This window comes from Bombyx mandarina, chromosome 02, assembly GCF_030267445.1.
Source record: "Bombyx mandarina strain Sakado chromosome 02, ASM3026744v2".
Lineage (NCBI taxonomy): Eukaryota > Metazoa > Arthropoda > Insecta > Lepidoptera > Bombycidae > Bombyx > Bombyx mandarina.
Genome location: NC_143209.1, coordinates 7,433,443 through 7,448,781, shown reverse-complemented (window position 1 = coordinate 7,448,781; position 15,339 = coordinate 7,433,443). Strand labels below are relative to the sequence as shown.

The window sequence follows — 15,339 nt, the reverse complement described above, 5'->3', positions numbered from 1 at the left end:
GACATGAGTCAAGTCAAAGTCTTATAGTTCACACCCTTTAAGCCGAAGTCCATTGCTGTTTCACGGCCGAAATAAGCGGAGTGGTGGTACCTATCCGTGCGCCTCACAAGACGCCATACTACCAGCCAAGTTGTGTGACCAGAACGCAATATTGCTTCACAGTGAATATGTGTTTGAAGTTTGCAAAAAGTCCTCAGGCATCACTGCATTGGGTTTGCCCTTGGCATCATTGATATCTGGGAGCTACCGTGATTACTCACCACCACTCACCACCCCCATAAGCTAGTCTACCTACCACGGCAATAAAATAATCTACTTGTACATAATTCAGTCTGAGTTAAAGATTGAAATAAATACTTTAATCACGTTTTTCAATGTATGCATTTTTCTTTAAGTTCACTTACATACGCCCATCTTAAGCCATAAATAAAATCTCTTCCATTATAAAGAATTGTATTATTAATATAATTAAAAAGCAGAACACTGGTATAATATTGCATGGGAACATCATATTGCACAATCAAAGTCTTTTATTCTATGTCGAAGGGGTGGGCAGTAAAAAAATCTAACATTACAGACATAACGATGAATAGAAGTTCCATCTTGAATCCAGAGCGCTTGCATGAGTGACTAGACATTTCTAAAACCACATATACTCTATGTACCCTCAAAAAAAGTTGATTGATAATTTTACCACCTAAAGTAATAGTACTCATCTTCACAAAACGATTTAGTTCTTCTGGCTTGTTTGTTCTTTCTATTTCTCAACATATAAGAGTCTGAATAACAAGTGCAGTCTAGATTAGCTTTGACAGAAGCAGGTCTTCTCCTCAACGGTCTCACGTCAAAGCGAGCGGATCTTCGAGTAGACGTTGAAGCATCCTTCTTGAGCGATTCTTCGGATGATTTTAAGGGACAACAAGTGGAAGTGGACTTGGTATTGGAGCAGCAGACAGATTGGGCAGACGGGGCCTCTTCAGCCGTGCAAATTTTGCAGTCAACTTTCTTTTCGGAACTCTTCTTGGACGTGGTCTGGCTATTGCAGCAAGAGTTGCGGGTCGAAGTGTCTATGCTAGTCAAGGAACACGCAGCCAAACTCTTTGAGGACATAGACGTACATGAAGATTTGGGCATCGTACCACAAGACGGACAGCTCCTGTCCATAGACTGGTCATCGACAGAGCAGTATTTAGAAGATTTCGATGAAGCAAACGACTTTTGGGAAGCTCCTAAGGAATTCATCTTTTCCGAACAGCTTTTACAAATTTTAACCTCTGTCGGTTTATCGAAAAGCTCCGTTTCAGGTTCGTCGACTGTCTTTTGGAGTCCACGGCTCGAATTTGTATTCGGTAAAATAATTTTTTTCAAAACTTCCAGCATACCTCCCTTGATGACTAAATTCTTACAATCCGTTCGGTTGGCATTCAAACCAGTTTTGTTCGATTCATTGTTTGGTTTTTTTATTATCTTTATAATGCAACAGCTATTTGATTTAAGTTCTTTACCATCATCCAAGTTATCATCAGTGTTCAAACTGGAATATTTCCCATTCCAACTAGGATTTTTCATTACTTTACTTGGCACCGTCTCGAAATCTGTCATCGAAGTCCATTGATCTCGCCACAAAGCCTCAGTCGAAGTGGCTCTCCTATTATTAGATTTATCGTTTCGCTTACGATCATCTCCACAAACTGACACACAAGAGCTCTTCGATTCGATTGGCTTCTTTATGATCTTGCAACAACTTTGACTTGCCAGAGAAACGTTCTGTATGGAATCGCCGCCGCAAACTGTACGTGGCTTTTTAGAGCAGCAGTTGGAATCCACAGACTTTGTTGATACACAGGAAGCTTGAGAGGCTGCCGGTAAAGAGGCTCTAGAACCTTTAGCGCTGGCAGAACTGAATTTACAATTTCTTTCCGTTTGCGGTAATCCATATTGGTCTGAGGACATGCATCGCCTGACCTTCGGCTCAAGTCTCTCATTGTGGTTAGTATGCACTGATTTACTTCTTCTAGATTCGTATTCTGTGTCACCAATTTTACTGGTATCGAATATTTCCTTGTCTTCTAGAGCACCCAGTTTGTTAGGACATTTCTTTTCAGTTTTGACCGTGATGACTTGCTTTTCTTCACTAATACTGCCGTCTTCGTTCTGCAGTCTACGAACTTTGACGATTTCCTTATATTCAGTTTCAAAGTAGCCTAAAACGTCCTCGTTTTTAGGTTCACTAGTTACACTACATGGCTTACAAGATTCTGGGGGCTCTTGTATGTTACAAGTCGAGGCAATGTTAATTGAAGGCTTTGGGGTCAACGTGATTCGACTCTCGCTCATTTCCAATGCCTTTTGGCATATATCGCAAGACGGTGGTGCATTCGTCATATTTTCTATTTTCAATTTTATCTCGCTGCACGTTTTTATGAATTTCTCAATACTAGGCGAAACGATTCCCTCCGTTTTGTAATTTTTCGTTAATCCTATGACTTCATCGATATGTGCCATTAAATGCTCTAATCGTTTCCTGTTCTGATTCGATTTTACTTCAGCACTTTTGCACGGAGCTATTTCGATCTTTAAATTCGATTCCTTCTTCAATTTCGCTGCCTTACTGCAGGCAGGACAAACGGATTCGACTTGAGTATCAGCTTCGAACATTTTCAAACAGCAACAACATACTTTAACGGGCGACTCTTTTTGATGCGCCTGTGATTTTTTGAATACCTTTATTCGGAACATATTCTCCCTTTCTTGTTCTTCTAGTTCTATCAGAATATACGATATCGTGTCCAGTAATTTTGGTATCACAATTTTTATTAAGATATTCCATTTCCTGCAATCGAAAAACTTTAGTAAAAACTTCAGAGTTAACATCTACTCAATAGCTTTCTTTATAACATAAACTCGCCCTTCTGTTTAATTTTAAACTGTGCATATTAATTGTATCTCTTATTCATTATAAAGCTGTCTAATAAAAGTCAAATTTACTGTTTATGTTTTTATAGACAAAAATATATTTTATGTTACAATTTTTTTCTATTAAATATAATATAGTTTCTTTGCATGGTGATTAGTTAATAATCATGTATAATAATCGCGACAGTTTCAAGTTTTTAATTCGGATATAGGATTTATTGGTTTTCGTGATATTATTATATCATGATCATTAATTTTAGATTATTAATTTATTCAGTTACATATTATATTATTTTTCATTATTTTGACTGTCATCAGCATTATCAAGAGTTTTTGTGTTGCTTTTGTTCTCGAAAATACTAGCAATTAATTTCCATTCGGATTCCGTCAACTCTAAATTATCATCATTTGCTTCGCTTGCTTCGCCGTGCCTCCGAAAGAGCGGTCCTGCCAGATCTAAAAGCTCTTTGAAATCCTTTCGTATTTCTTCCAAATCATTTTCATCATCAAAACCATTATTTTCTATATCCGATCCAAAAGACGTTAAGCTTGAAGACTTCACTACCTTTTCTGTATTCGATGATAGAGGAATGGCTTCTGATTGTATTCGACTGCAGACAATTTCTTGGAAAGTCTGTAAGGATTGGTTATCATCACATCTACTATTACAGATGAAACTCTCACTCTTCGATGCTAGAACAAGACCATTATTTATTGGTGCATTGATAGGATTAGTGGATGAGCTAACTTCCTTGCGAATTTTGAGTGTGGTTCCATCTTCGGTGGTTTTTCTTAATATTCTTGTTATTTCTTTGAGATTACTAACATAGCCGTCAACATCCAAGTCTGTTTGTGTTTGCTTATCAATTCCTAGAGCTTCTGTTGTGCTCGTTCTTCTACTAGTAACATTTAAACGATTTCTATCATTTATTGATTTATCGGAGACTTTTTTCTCATAATCAATGGATACTTCCTGAATACTTTCGCCAGTTTCTTCATTAAAACTCTCAATATTTTTCTTTTCGTCCAATACTTGTTCAGCAGTTTTCAAAAATTGTTTCATATCAATAGACAAAGTGCCTTTTTCTTCTATATATTTACCGACGTCGATGACTGACTTAATGTGCGCTCTCAATTCTGAAACCTTCAGTTCCACTTCAGAATTCGCTGTTTTGATATCTTCTTTTTCCGGTAAGTCATCACAAATTTCATTTTTATCATCTTCTTCTTCTTTTTCTTCTGCTTCTACTTCTTCTATTGATTCAATAGCTAGTTTAGGAATATCAGATTCGGCTTCAAGAGCCTCGGCTTTTTTCTTTGCATGTTTCCGCTTAACTTCCAAAATCTTTTTGAATCTGTAAAACTCTTCTCTGGCTTGTTCCTCCAATTCGTCTAAAATATACTTCACGCTCGCTATGATTTTCGGTATGACGATCTTCATCAGGGCATTCTTTCGTCTGTCGAAGATATTTTCCACATCAAGTATGACAGAGTATCTTCTTAAAAATCACCCGTCTTCAAATCTTCTAAGGACTTCTTCGATATATTAAAAATGTATTTATTAATAAAATATTTTTTAATCCAGACAAGAAATTATATTATATATTACAATTTTTAATAATACAGATTTTTATTAATTTCAACACTGAGTCCTTAGATAGACAGAAGGGTGAGTTTCAAGCTATCCTATTTCTAACACGGGTTGATTTCCGATAGCAGCTTTCTTAGCCGAAACGGGAATATATATATTTTTTATTGCCCTTTTAGGCAGACGAGCATACGGCCCACCTGATGGGAGTGGTTACCGTTGCCCATGGACTTCAGCAATGCCAGGGGCAGATCCAAGCCGCTGTCTACCGAAATAACCAAACGGTTACCGACCAAATAAAATACTTATTACTACAGCAAAGGGCAAGTGTTTTAAATTTAGTATATTGCTTTTCGTTTTAGCAACTCCATACTTCTTTAATTCATAATACATTCATAGAATTTCTAACACTGTCGTTTCCTATGTGATCAATTGTCGTATCCACCGTACATATTGGTGGCTCAGAAACAAGAAACGCATCGGTAACCATCCGGAAACTGGAAATCATCGTTCAATATTTTGTCATCGCTAATTTTAGCCACGAATGACGTCACACATAATAAAGTTGCGCTCAGCCGCGAAGACGTAAAAACTGGTTCTCACGTTCCAGCTTATAGCGTTTTGCATCTAATAGACTGTGTGTTGCTTAGAAAGAAATTGTCTTCGTGTTGTGATATTCTATAATTGGACAGCCTTCTTAGTCTAATTGGCAAGGGGGTGTGACTACACTAGCTATCAGCATTACTTATTATTACTGTATTACAAGATACCTAAACGCGATCCCTTACATTTAACGCTTTCATCTTCCCTACCCTGCGTCTGTGGAACTCAGTTCCACACTCAATCCGTGCAAGTCCCTCACTTGAAGTTTTCAGGAAGGCATTAAAGGAGCACTATCTATCGATTTAGTATTATTTATATGTATTTATTTTATGTATTTCATTATATATGTACGTGTATGTATATATTTATGTGTGTAATTGTGTATGTATATAGTTTGATATATTATGTATTAGTGTTTATTTTTATTATTTTTATTGTTAATGTCTATAGTATAAATAATTAAATTAATTAGATTGTACTCATCTACCCACTCATATAAAGCTTTCCTTCTTTGAGAACGGTTAGCTGGTAGATAACTCAATTGTTGAGTTAAGCTCGTTATTTTTTTATATCTTATCGCAATTACTGTATTATATTAACAGTGTGTACAAATAAAGAATAAATAAAAAAAACTTTATAAACCTATTCGATGGAAGCCTAAGAAGGAATTCCAACTACATCAAGAAAAGAACTAACGTTCGCTCTCTTTCCATTTCTTTTCTTTTATTTCTTTTCAAATCACCTGTCAAGCCTCTATCTTAGTCTATGTCTAGTCGTTGCAGGCCGTATGTCCTGTTAAAGAGATTGGACGCCACGACAACAGTACCTTTGGATTCTTTTAAGGTTATTTAGCTTACTATCTAGTATTGCGAATAAGTAAAGCTAAACGAAACTAACTTAGTGGCATTTTTATGTGCCACTTCGATCCTGGCAAAGCCAGTCCTCTGTTGAACCATCAGTATCATTTTCTTCAGCAGCTCCCTCCACTTCTCCTTCGCTTCTTCGATTGTGTGGCCTCCCTTCTCCAATCCTAGATGGTTGTACGGCGGTCCTCCCAACTGCAAACGACATTGGCTTTTGACAAATTCACTAACCAAAACACGGATCATTTCAGTTGATTATTTGGACGACAGAAAACCAATTGATTGCTGAACCTAAAGATGCCAATTTGGTAAAAAATTCGTGGTCGCCTACACCACGTTCCACTGGTTACAAAACATACTGTTCAAAGCTAAATAAATTCATTTTATACTACAAAATAATTATAAACAGACAAACGTACGGCCCAACAAACGGTGAATATTCATCATGATTCATAGACTTTATGGTAGAGTCACCATCAAACATTCTCACCATGAAGAACATGTTCAAAGACCATAGTACATAGTATGTCTTAAATAAAATGTCTCTAGAAGTTGCACTGTGGACGAACGCAAATGTCCAATATATTCTAATACAATGGAGTTCCCAGGATCATCCCTAATAATGCTGCAGAGGATTCACACGTATTATAAAATGCAAAGACCCCACGAAGACGTCTAATGGCCCAATTAGTCTCTACGTTAATTAGCGCACAATTACTTTTTGTCATCTTTTAGACTGGTGTTAGAACGTCTTATGAGTCCGCAGGGCTAGGTACCACCACCCTGCCTATTTCTGGCGTGAAGCAGTAATGCGTTTCGGTTTAAAGGGTAGGGCTGCTATTGTACTGTAAAAACGGAGACCTCAGATCTTATGTCTCGATGTAGGTGGCGGCATTTACGTTGTAGATGTCTATGGGCTCCGAGCACGACTTAAGACCAGGTGGGCCGTGAGCTCGCCCACCTATCTAAGTAAAAAAACTGGTTATATAAACGTTGAGAATAAAAACCGTATTTAAAACAAAGACATAAGAATACCTCAACAACTTCCATGTGAGGAACTTTGACGCCGGAGATAGATTTGTTTGTAGTTTCAACTCTAACGCAAGCCTGGGAACACAATAAAACTATTGAGTGAACTAACTTGAATAATCTACTAATTTGAAGTCGTCGTGGCCTAAAGGATAAGACGTCCGGTGCATTCGTGTTGAGCGATGCACCGGTGTTCGAATCCCAGGCGGGTACCAATTTTTCGAATGAAATACGTACTCAACAAATGTTCACAATTGACTTCCACGGTGAAGGAATAACACCGTGTAATAAAAATCAAACCCGCAAAATTATAATTTGCGTAATTACTGGTGGTAGGACCTCTTGTGAGTCCGTGCGGGTAGGTACCACCACCCTGTCTATTTCTGCCGTGAAGCAGTAATGCGTTTCGGTCCGAAGGGTGGGGTAGCCGTTGTAACTGTACTTGAGACCTTAGAACTTATATCTCAAGGCGGGTGGCGCATTTACGTTGTAGATGTCTATGTGCTCCATAACCACTTAACAGCAGGTGGGCTTGTCCAAAACTCTAAGCAATAAATAAATAAAAAGTGGTCTGCATTAAAATACCAGTTTAGTTTTTTGTACAAATCACACACTGTCTTCTTAATTTCAGTCCTTAAAATATTTACAGTGATCGAATCTTTTTATAAATATTCATGTATTTAAAGGTTCGCATGGCAATCCTGATTCCTTGATGTTTCCTTCCATGATGATTGTCAAGACCAGACATGGCGGCAAATCGTCAGAAACGTCAAGTCTGCCCTCTCCAGTACTACATGATGAGTACGACTGCTCTATCAAGAGTGAAACGATTGAAAATATGAAATATTTAAAAGTGTCTCCCCCTCCCGTAAGAGACGGTGGTGGTCAAGACAAAAAGTCTTCGTGTCATGTTGTTAGATATTATAAATGAAATCTTTCATAAAAAAAAGTATGTTCGCGCGTCATTTAAGATTTTTGTCACGAATATCTTCATTTAAAAAGTTATTTTATTCATATTTTAATTACACACTGGGTTGTGTTATCTATAACGTAATTTTATTTAGAAATCTTATCGCCTCCGTGGCGCAATCGGTTAGCGCGTTCGGCTGTTAACCGAAAGGTTGGTGGTTCGAGTCCACCCGGGGGCGAGACTGTTTTTGTACTTCCATTATCCAATTGAAATTGGACCAAATTGCTATATTTATAGGGAAGTATTCCCTCTGACAGCGGTGCTATTTATCCAAGGGAAGGTCCATCGCCTCCGTGGCGCAATCGGTTAGCGCGTTCGGCTGTTAACCGAAAGGTTGGTGGTTCGAGTCCACCCGGGGGCGAGACTGTTTTTGTACTTCCATTATCCAATTGAAATTGGACCAAATTGCTTTATTTATAGGGAAGTGTTTCTTCTGACAGCGGTGCTATTTATCCTAGAGAAGGTCCATCGCCTCCGTGGCGCAATCGGTTAGCGCGTTCGGCTGTTAACCGAAAGGTTGGTGGTTCGAGTCCACCCGGGGGCGAGACTGTTTTTATACTTCCATTATCCAATTGAAATTGGACCAAATTGCTTTATTTATAGGGAAGTGTTTCTTCTGACAGCGGTGCTATTTATCCTAGAGAAGGTCCATCGCCTCCGTGGCGCAATCGGTTAGCGCGTTCGGCTGTTAACCGAAAGGTTGGTGGTTCGAGTCCACCCGGGGGCGAGACTGTTTTTGTACTTCCATTATCCAATTGAAATTGGACCAAATTGCTATATTTATAGGGAAGTATTCCCTCTGACAGCGGTGCTATTTATCCAAGGGAAGGTCCATCGCCTCCGTGGCGCAATCGGTTAGCGCGTTCGGCTGTTAACCGAAAGGTTGGTGGTTCGAGTCCACCCGGGGGCGAGACTGTTTTTGTACTTCCATTATCCAATTGAAATTGGACCAAATTGCTTTATTTATAGGGAAGTGTTTCTTCTGACAGCGGTGCTATTTATCCTAGAGAAGGTCCATCGCCTCCGTGGCGCAATCGGTTAGCGCGTTCGGCTGTTAACCGAAAGGTTGGTGGTTCGAGTCCACCCGGGGGCGAGACTGTTTTTATACTTCCATTATCCAATTGAAATTGGACCAAATTGCTTTATTTATAGGGAAGTGTTTCTTCTGACAGCGGTGCTATTTATCCTAGAGAAGGTCCATCGCCTCCGTGGCGCAATCGGTTAGCGCGTTCGGCTGTTAACCGAAAGGTTGGTGGTTCGAGTCCACCCGGGGGCGAGACTGTTTTTGTACGTCCATTATCCAATTGAAATTGGACTCAATTACTATATTTATAGGGAAGTGTTTCCTCTGACAGCGGTGCTATTTATCCAAGAGAAGGTCCATCGCCTCCGTGGCGCAATCGGTTAGCGCGTTCGGCTGTTAACCGAAAGGTTGGTGGTTCGAGTCCACCCGGGGGCGAGACTGTTTTTGTACTTCCATTATCCAATTGAAATTGGACTCAATTACTATATTTATAGGGAAGTGCTTCCTCTGACAGCGGTGCTATTTATCCTAGAAAAGGTCCCTCGCCTCCGTGGCGCAATCGGTTAGCGCGTTCGGCTGTTAACCGAAAGGTTGGTGGTTCGAGTCCACGCGGGGGCGAGACTGTTTTTATAAAAATATCAACCAACCAAGCAAGCAACCAAGCAGAACCAACCGCTTTCGGAATCTTTTCACAAACGACAACAAATTTTTCAAATCAACTTCACAGGCATTTATTTTGGTACATCATGACGTAATGGATTGCCATTTCAATTATGTCACCTCCACACCCCACAAGTATCCATTAAGAAAACTTTACCATTGACTACACATCATCATAATCGGTTGCTCTTGGCAGAGCAGTCGTGGTCATGTGGAATTCTTGCTCATTAAAGCCTTGACAGATGTTTTCCATAGTTTGCCAACCGAGGCCCGGCGCACACACTCGTTAAGTGGGGTTTCAGTAAGGTCTTTCACCTGATCAGTCCAGCGCATGGGGATTCGTCCACAAGATCTCTTACCATTGACCCTACCCTGAACAACAAGTTTCTCGATAGACTAAAAAACTTACAAAGGCCTTTTGCCATCACTTCAGGGAGTTAAACGATATATTGTTTTACCTTAGCCTCAACATTCTCCAGCACGTACTGATTTAAGTTCGAACAGAAGTATCTTCCGCGAGCCAGGAGCATGAAGGCCGTTCGCATGTCCTCGTTGAACCGTCGGTGGGTTCTGCAAATTGTAATCAAACACCACTAATAACAATGTATGTATATACAATTTGGCTGTGGTCTTTTTACAATTGGCGTTTCTGTGTCTAGTTTGGTGTTATTACCTTTATAAGCAGATGATCATACGGCCCACCTGACGATGAGTGGTTACCGTCGCCCATGGACATCAGCAATGCCAGGAGCAGAGCTAAGCCGCTGCCTACCGCTTAATACTCTCCATAAGCTTCGTTTGAAGAAGGACATGTCATAGCGCTCGGGAAACATCGTAGCGGGGAGCTGGTTGATTCCAAGGATTTTTTTACTGAAGCTATTTTTATTAATTATTTTTATTATATTATTATACACGCTGATACAAGATACAAGATTAATGGGCTGACGGTTGGCGTGGTATGGACATGTGATGCGTAGAGAGAAGATGCATGTGACTAGGAGATGTACGGAAATGGTAGTGCAAGGTAGATAATAGGTCGACCGAAGTAGGCATGGATGGGGTGTGTGAATGACGATATGAGAGAGAGAGAGGAGTGAGTGTTGAGATGACGGCTGATAGAAGAGAATGTGCCGACCCCACCTAGTGGGATAAGGTGGAGACAAAGAAGAAGACGCTGATACAAGATTTATGTCAATTATAACTTCGAGCTCGTGTATTCAAAGGTAGGCAGCGGTTTGGCTCTGCCCCTGACATTGCTGAAGTCCATGGGCGACGGTAACCACTCACCATCAGATGGGCCGTGTGCTCGTCTGTCTAAAAGAGCAATAAAAAAAAATACTACGTTGTGACTATTGGCTTCGATAGCAACTAGTTATCACCAAATGGGTTAAGGCCTGTCTACATGTCTATTAAAAAAACACACACTCGTTTATCTCAATGGCCAATCTCCTCAACTCGCGTCCAGTGGCCAGCGCTGTCCATTTCATCAGCTTCTTCCCTAAATGCGCCATCTGAAGACGGTTCCTCATCTGCTGCAGCGCCACCAACGAAGGCATGCAAGGATACCTCGTAACGTTCATGTTATGCTCATCCTCGTCTGTGAATATATATTATATATATATACTAGCTGTACCCGTCCACTTCGCTGGGCATTTAAAATTAACATTATTATTTCTCACTCCCACAAAGATTCTCTTTTTTTTTTATTGCTTAGATGGGTGGACGAGCTCACAGCCCACCTGGTGCTAAGTGGTTACTGGAGCCCCTAGACATCCACAACGTAAATGCGCCACCCACCTTGAGATATAAGTTCTAAGGTCTCAGTATAGTTACAACGGCTGCCCCACCCTTCAAACCGAAACGCATTACTGCTTCACGGCAGAAATAGGCAGGGCGGTGGTACCCACCCGCGCGTACTCACAAGAGGTCCTACCATCAGTAATTACGCAAATTATAATTTTGCGGGTTTGATTTTTATTACACGATGCTATTCCTTCACCGTTGAAGTCAATCGTTAGCATTAATGTTAAGTACGTATTTCATTTGAAAAATCGGTACCCGCCTGCGGGATTCGAACACCGATGCATCGCTAGATACGAATGCACCGGACGTCTTATCCTTTAGGCCACGACGACTATAGAGGAAGTACATCGCAAGCCATTTAAATTTCTCTTAATTCTCCATATGTAATTCGCGCTGCTTAGTGAAATGCTCCATAAATATGCTTAATAAGCTTACCGTCTCCGTCCTTGAACATTTTGAGTTTTGTTTTTCAACGATTTTATAACAAGAATTTCGATAAATGATGAAATAGGTTTGCAGTTAAAACGTCCCTTCCTGGATTTTATTCATTAGGTTTTTTTTTTAAATAATTTTTTCATATTATTTGTGTGCATGTTGCGCGGATTGATTGAGTGATGATTATGTTTCAATCTTGACTTTTACACTTTTTTTCTTCTGACGTTATTTGACATTACTCTATTATATTCTCGCGTAAATCTATGGTTCAACGAAACGACTAGATACTAAAAATCTGCCTTTACGAAAACGAAAACAGACCTTTATTATCTAAGGATAAGATAACAATAAACACAATCTTCTTGTATTTAATGTATCCTGTACAATTAACGATCGCGACCGAATCGATATATTTGAGATGTGGTGGTGGCGAAAGATGCTAGGAATTCCCTGGACAGCACGTCGCATCAACGTGTCGATCAGGAACTCCAGATAAAGACGAGGCTTTCTACCATCTACCTGCTGGTGGTTAGACCTCTTGTCAGTCCGCGCGGGTAGGTACCACCACCCCGTCTATTTCTGACGTGAAGCAGTAACGCGTTTCGGTTTGAAGGGTAGGGTAGCCGTTGTAACTATACTGAGACCTTAGAACTCATATCTCATGGTGGGTGACGCGGCATTTACGTTGTGGATGTCTATAGACTCCGGTAACCACTTAACAGCAGGTGGACTGTAAGCTCGTGCACCCATCCATGCAATAAATAAAAAAACGTAGAGTTCTGGAATCTTGGAGAAGCTAATGGTGACTGGTAATGTGGACGGAAGAAGACCACGAGGTAGAGTCCCGACACGTTGGCCTGACCAGATTCGCACTACTCTCGACACCATAGTTCACGATTCTCTACACTCGACGGCAGATAGGAGCAAATAGCGTAGAATAATCCGGAATAAACTCTTGTTGCGAGGAGGCGGTCTCGACCTTCAGTATTGAAGATACCGAAGCGAGAAGAAGATGTACAATGACGTCATAGAATTTTCAAATTCTAAACTCACTCTGTGGGAAAGAGACAGATAATCTTCTGAACACTCACACGAAACTTTTGAATTTATGAAAATTCCTAATTTTATCTTAACACATCGTCACACGCAGAGCTGTGCCAAGATATTCATACCAGCAATTATTTATGTCTCAAATATATAATTTATACACAGATATGATAACAGAATATAAATAGGACTATGCGAAAGCAAAACAATCTTAGCCGATGTCAAATGTAAAGAGAAAAAAAAAAGAAAAAAAGGAATAGTATGTACCTAAATATGAATTAAGGTTGTTAATACAGGCTTTCATTATCTTTATCTTTTATGATGACAGATACAGACACACAGACACAGTGATGTTTATATAGCATTCACAATAATAAATAACATTTTGTAAAGGAATTAGCAGTATAAGTATTAATTTAACATATTTGTAATTACTCGTTAAATTACCTATTCGCCAGTAATCTAAAAGGTTAATCCAATTTCTCGCGGACGGGTAGGTGAGCTCACGCGCTCAACCTGAGAGAATTTGCTAACACTAGCCGTAGCAAGAGCAGTGCTTCGCTGAATCTACCACCGGATCGGAAACGCGACCCACTGAGAAGATCCGGCGAGGAACTCAGTGGTCTATGTCTATGAGTTAGTTCGCTCGTCGAACTCTTCGTCGTAATCGACAAGTTTGGCGAGGACGGTCGACTGTGACTAAAACTATCATAGCATAAAGATAGTGGGTTTATATAAGCTTCGATCCGACGATCCGCCATGAAGAGCTTTGGTGTTTGTACGAAAATTAGTACTCCAAAACCCCTCCTTTTTATTACAAGGAACCCTAAAAAAGCGCTAACACAGTTCACGGGTATCGTATTACTTCAATTATAAATTTAAGTGAGAAAACGAACGCCCCAAAGAAAATCATTGAACGCAAAAAGTATATAGGGGTGTTTCGATTTAATTCATGTATTATTTATTAAGGCCATTTTTTGCCAAATTTTATTTGAAGTCAATATTGATGTAGGGTGTGCTAACATGCACATACCTGCATATTTACGCCGTGAAGCAGTAATGCGTTTCGGTTTGAAGGGTGGGGCAGATGTTGTAACTATACTGAGACCTTATAACTTATATCTCAAGGTGGTTGGCGCACCTTGTAGATGTCTATGGGCTCCGGTAACCACTTAACACTAGGTAGGTGGGCTGTGAGCTCGTCCACCCATCTAAGCAATAAAAATGAAATAAAAAATTAAAGTATAAAAAAAACACCCCCTCTATATGTCTAGCACACGAATCAAAGAGTACGAGGTGTGAAAGAGGACTACTCACTTTGTATGAACACATAATAGGCATTGTCCTGCTCTGTCACGTGTTATGAACAAACCGTTCTATGTAGATCCCCCGATGCATGGTAAAATTAATTTCTATGATTTCTTCAGAGTTTATACCTGTATAACGCAATTGGTTGAGCAGAATTGTTTAATTATAATAGAAATTTATATCAATATAAGAAGATCTAATACCTATTTCTGTCATAAAGCAGTAATGCGTTTCGGTTGGAAGACTGGGGCAGCAGTTGTACTCTAAAACTGAGACTCAAAACTCATTTTCAACATCAAGGCTGTGATTTTTTTTTATTTATTGCGTAGATGGAGACCACAGACGCCTACAGCGTAAATGCGCCACCCACCTTGAGATATAAGTTCTCGGGTCTCAAGTATAGTTACAACGGCTGCCCAACCCATTAAACCGAAACGCATCAGTGCTTCACGGCAGAAATAGCCAGGGTAGTGGTACCTACCCGCGCGGACTCATAAAAGGTCCTATCACCAGTACAAAAAGCACACCATTGTTCTTTTATTGCGTGTGCCGTATAATGGCAAGGAATCGCTGGTCGCCAGCCGCCGGTACTGCTGCAGGAAAGAACCCTGGAAGTTAGTGAGGGTTAATTAAAACTGCAGTTTCGGATACTTTGCAGCTTTCTTGGTCACCGTCGACTGTGGCTTAGCGAAAGATCTTTGCGCATGATTCTATCTCATCACAATTCTTCCATGGACTGCCTTTTGCACCAATGTGTCAAACCTACAGGAACTTGAGATTAAACTGATGTTAAGACTTCAAGTGAGTCCGCGCGGGTAGGTACCACCACCCCGCCTATTTCTGCCGTGAAGACTGGTGGTAGGACTTCAAGTGAGTCCGCGCGGGTAGGTACCACCACCCCACCTATTTCTGCCGTGAAGACTGGTGGTAGGACCTCATGTGAGTCCGCGCGGGTAGGTACCACCACCCTGCCTATTTCTGCTGTGAAGCAGTAATGCGTTTCGGTTTGAAGGGTGGGGCAGCCGTCGTAACCGTACTTGAGACCTTAGAACTCATATCTCAAGGTGGGTGGCTCCAGTAACCACTTAACACC

The 15,339-nt window shown here is 40.3% G+C and overlaps 1 protein-coding gene and 9 non-coding genes across 10 annotated transcripts; 9 read left to right on the top strand and 1 right to left on the bottom strand.

The window, feature by feature from the left end:
• Positions 1-690: 690 nt before the first annotated feature.
• Positions 691-11,910, bottom strand: LOC114241851 (uncharacterized). The gene is made up of 6 exons (XM_028172817.2): positions 11,892-11,910; positions 11,079-11,250; positions 10,112-10,223; positions 7,006-7,077; positions 6,005-6,165; positions 691-2,833 (listed from the first exon to the last, which is right to left on the bottom strand). The coding sequence occupies exons 1-6, from the start codon at positions 11,908-11,910 to the stop codon at positions 691-693; spliced, it is 2,679 nt and encodes an 892-aa protein (XP_028028618.2).
• On the top strand, positions 8,074-8,147 carry TRNAN-GUU (transfer RNA asparagine (anticodon GUU)). Its single transcript has one exon. It is a non-coding gene; the product is annotated as a tRNA-Asn (tRNA).
• On the top strand, positions 8,257-8,330 carry TRNAN-GUU (transfer RNA asparagine (anticodon GUU)). The gene has a single exon. It is a non-coding gene; the product is annotated as a tRNA-Asn (tRNA).
• Positions 8,440-8,513, top strand: TRNAN-GUU (transfer RNA asparagine (anticodon GUU)). The gene has a single exon. It is a non-coding gene; the product is annotated as a tRNA-Asn (tRNA).
• TRNAN-GUU (transfer RNA asparagine (anticodon GUU)) lies at positions 8,623-8,696 on the top strand. Its single transcript has one exon. It is a non-coding gene; the product is annotated as a tRNA-Asn (tRNA).
• TRNAN-GUU (transfer RNA asparagine (anticodon GUU)) lies at positions 8,806-8,879 on the top strand. The gene has a single exon. It is a non-coding gene; the product is annotated as a tRNA-Asn (tRNA).
• TRNAN-GUU (transfer RNA asparagine (anticodon GUU)) lies at positions 8,989-9,062 on the top strand. The gene has a single exon. It is a non-coding gene; the product is annotated as a tRNA-Asn (tRNA).
• TRNAN-GUU (transfer RNA asparagine (anticodon GUU)) lies at positions 9,172-9,245 on the top strand. Its single transcript has one exon. It is a non-coding gene; the product is annotated as a tRNA-Asn (tRNA).
• Positions 9,355-9,428, top strand: TRNAN-GUU (transfer RNA asparagine (anticodon GUU)). Its single transcript has one exon. It is a non-coding gene; the product is annotated as a tRNA-Asn (tRNA).
• On the top strand, positions 9,538-9,611 carry TRNAN-GUU (transfer RNA asparagine (anticodon GUU)). The gene has a single exon. It is a non-coding gene; the product is annotated as a tRNA-Asn (tRNA).
• Positions 11,911-15,339: the final 3,429 nt, after the last annotated feature.

Bases quoted from the DNA above. Each gene is read 5' to 3' on its own strand.
- LOC114241851 (XM_028172817.2), bottom strand. The intron at 10,224-11,078 runs GTGTGTGTTTTT...TACAATTTGCAG, and splicing joins TTGGCCATTGAGATAAACGA to AACCCACCGACGGTTCAACG. The intron at 2,834-6,004 runs GTTAGTTTCGTT...TTTCGATTGCAG, and splicing joins GCACATAAAAATGCCACTAA to GAAATGGAATATCTTAATAA.